Raw genomic sequence first — 3,198 nt, forward strand, 5'->3', positions numbered from 1 at the left:
GATCCCAGGAACAACATCAGACATCTCAGTCCAGAAATGTGCAGTTCTAGGCACAGCCAAGATACTGCGCAGAACCCTCAAGCTCCCAGGCCTCTGGTAGAGGACCCGAGCTCAGAGGATGAAACAAAGACCACCCGCGGAGGGTGAGAAGGGAATTTTTTTATGAGCCCCTGCTCAGAGTCTCATTTTTTGCAAATGATTCAGGTTTATTTTTAGCTTTTGACCTGGAAGCTTTATCCAGAATTTGGGCTGTTTTAGCCATAAAATGTTGACTTTTTAAAAAAAAAAAAAACTTTCTTTTTGTGTCTTTGGCAGAGCTCTGACTGTGTTAAAGCACAAAACTAAACCTGGTTTTAAGTTTTCAAACTTCTTTTTATAACCTCAGCACCAGCATCAGGAACGTTATCCACAGCAAGAGCAGCATAAATTAATCCGTTTGCTTCGGCTGTTTTGTGCTTTTGTTCACTGTGTTTACTGAACGGGAAGACCCTTGAAGGGAATGCATATCGCCCGCCGGATGAAATGATGGTCGTTTTGGTCCAACCTTTAACCGACTGACGTCACACACAGACTGCATGCTGCTAAATTCTAACCGTTCTCGACTTGCGTTGACTCCAAAAGTTAATCAGTTGCAGAGCCACATCCAGTGGTTGCTTCCTGAAAGTTTCAGTAATATCTGTTGGGTGGTTCATGAGATATTTTGCTAACAGACAGATATGTATATATATTCAAACAGTTATTGGTTAAATTTTAAAAACAAAGATCTTTTTACGATCTGTTTGTGCTCAAAATCCGCGTTGTGGCACCTGTCTCCACACCAAATTCCAGCGCAACATTTGTGAAACTGACCGAGCCGCGGCCACCTCTGTGCTTTTCGAGATCAGTCGGCTGTGACGGCCATCTCGATTTGAGCTGACCAAAAGTTAATCAGCTGAAGATGTGCATCCGACGGTTACTTTCGGCATGTTTTGTTCACATTTGTCCAGTGGTTTGTGAGATATTTCACTAACAGACAGACGCACACACAAGCAAAAACGGCATCACCTAAATTTTGACCTGTTGACAGCGAACGATAAACAAATACTGCAGTAGTTTCCAGTTTAGACAACGTTTAGTCCTACTATTTGCTGTGTAGGTATCATTTATGAAGGCTAAGATTATCCACTGGTGTTATTTATTTAAATGAACCCATGCAGATTGTCTTATATGTCTTTAAAACACTTATTTTATGTGGTTCTGTAGTTTGTCATTTTCTGTATCCTTCAAAAAGGTCAGAATTTGGAGATTTTGTTCAGGTCTCCCAACATAATTTAGGTAAAGGTTGTAATATATTTGGAGGAAATCACAACAAATGAGCATGAAACACGTCTATTTTTTTTTTTAAATTTCTTTAACGTAAAGCACATGTGATCTCAGCTGTGCGCGGGCCGAGTGATCGCCGTCGCTCAATCGTTCGGCGCCTCACGTCACCCCGTGTGTGTCCGCAGAAGCTGGAGGAGCAGGACAGGAAGGCCCTGAACGTGAAGGAGCAGCTTCAGCGAGAGCACCGCTACCTCAAACGCCGCCTGGAGCAGCTCTCCGTGTTGGGGTCCGTGGAGCGCATCCGCACCGACAGCATGGGCTCCACCATTTCCACCGACTCGGAGCAAGGTAGCGCTTTCGTAACTCTGAAAAGCTCTGAAAAAGATCCCGCTTGTCCCAAAATTCTGCGAAATGAACAGTTGACGTCTTACCTGTTGCTGCATGTCAGGCATTCGGCTCATTACGGGCTTTAAGTGATTTTTTTGAAACAGCCTGGAGTGATTATACAGCAAACAACCTTTAGTTTTTGGAATTTATTGTAGATTTTTCTCTAATCTTAGAGTCAGAATTATACTCCTAGTCTCAGATACATACATACCTGCCCGCTAATATTTGCTTAAATCTTCCTTAGAAAGTCGCCCCTCTGCCACATGCCTTCTGTAGCTGTCGACACGCTCCTGGCATCACTCTAGTTCAGGGGTGGCCAATCCTGGCCCTCGAGGGCCACCATCCTGCAGGTTTGACTTGTTTCTCTGCTCCAACACACCTGGTTTGAATCAATGGGTGATTAACAGGCTTCAGCAGAACATGAAGAGGTGATTAAACCACTGAATCAGGTGTGTTGGAGCAGAGAAACAAGGAAAACATGCAGGATGGTGGCCCTCGAGGACCAGGATTGGAGACCCCTGCTCTAGTTGATATTTGACCTCTCTTACTGGCAGAAATGGTGGATTTCATTGGGCTTCGCGGAGGTGATTCCAGAAGCTTCGCGTTAGCCTGACTTAGCCAATCAGAAACCAGTTGGGACGCGTTTTGGATCGTTGTCCTGTCGGAACGGCCAGATGTGTCCAAGGTTCAACTGTGGCGTTGTTGGTTTGAGGTGGAGTTGAAGGATTTGGAGATAGACACCCCCTTTCTTCCCTATGGCAGCCACAGCACTATGCTGCCGCCTCCATGCTTCACAGTTGGTGCAGCGTTCTCAGGTCTGAAAGGCTCACCTACATCTTGTCTTGTCTGATGGTCAGACTTTCCTGCAGAAGGCATTTAGGCTCTTAAAAAGGCGTCCCTTTTGGGGGAAAGGGGGCTTCTCTCTCGGTTAGCTTGTCAGTCCGGTCAGGATTAAGCTGTTTCTTCAACCTGAGCTTGTTCAAAGAGCGATCTGCAGCACGGAGCTCCAGATCTGAACTAGAAGTCGACAAAGATCTGAGAACGTTGCAGTCTGAAAGCCACGCAGGCCCGCAGCTGCACCCATCTAAAGTCGTTCGGCCGCTCTCCCTTTCCGAGGAGTGGCGTGCTCAGACGATTAGCCCCGGCCTCCCGTCCTCAGGCCGCTCCCCTGGGTTAAAAGGTCAACGCCCCAGATCACAGATAAACGGACTTGAGGGGAGCCATCGTCACGCGGCGGCAGGAACGACAGAAGTGCGGCGACCCGAGCTCGGAGGGGTGCTCTGGCGTGAACCCCCCCCCCCAGGCAAATCTCCCGAGGCGTCAGGCGTCGCCGGGTTTCCTCCGAGGCGCTCGTTGGCTGGTTGAGCAGGTGTGTGGAGATAAGAGAGCTGTCGGCGCCCGGAGCTTCACACAGCTGCAGCTCTCCTTTGATCGCCTCGCATGTGTGATTGTGCGGCGAACACTCACGCCTTATGTTGTGGTCATGCCACATGGTTGTACGAACTAGTC

General features: G+C 47.8%; 1 protein-coding gene across 2 annotated transcripts in view; it reads left to right on the forward strand.

Moving 5' to 3' along the window:
- Nucleotides 1-3,192, forward strand: part of mxd4 (MAX dimerization protein 4) — a 25,489-nt gene extending 22,297 nt beyond the window's left edge. Inside the window, exon 4 of one of the 2 annotated variants that reach the window (XM_025006434.2) lies at nt 1,488-3,192. In XM_025006434.2, coding sequence (XP_024862202.1) covers nt 1,488-1,775 — 288 coding nt within the window. In that variant the 3' untranslated portion in view covers nt 1,776-3,192. The remainder of the gene's footprint in view (nt 1-1,487) is intronic. The other variant, XM_017420236.3, reaches the window with a different exon arrangement.
- Nucleotides 3,193-3,198: the final 6 nt, after the last annotated feature.

Source organism: Kryptolebias marmoratus, linkage group LG3, assembly GCF_001649575.2.
Source record: "Kryptolebias marmoratus isolate JLee-2015 linkage group LG3, ASM164957v2, whole genome shotgun sequence".
Classification (NCBI taxonomy): Eukaryota; Metazoa; Chordata; class Actinopteri; order Cyprinodontiformes; family Rivulidae; genus Kryptolebias; species Kryptolebias marmoratus.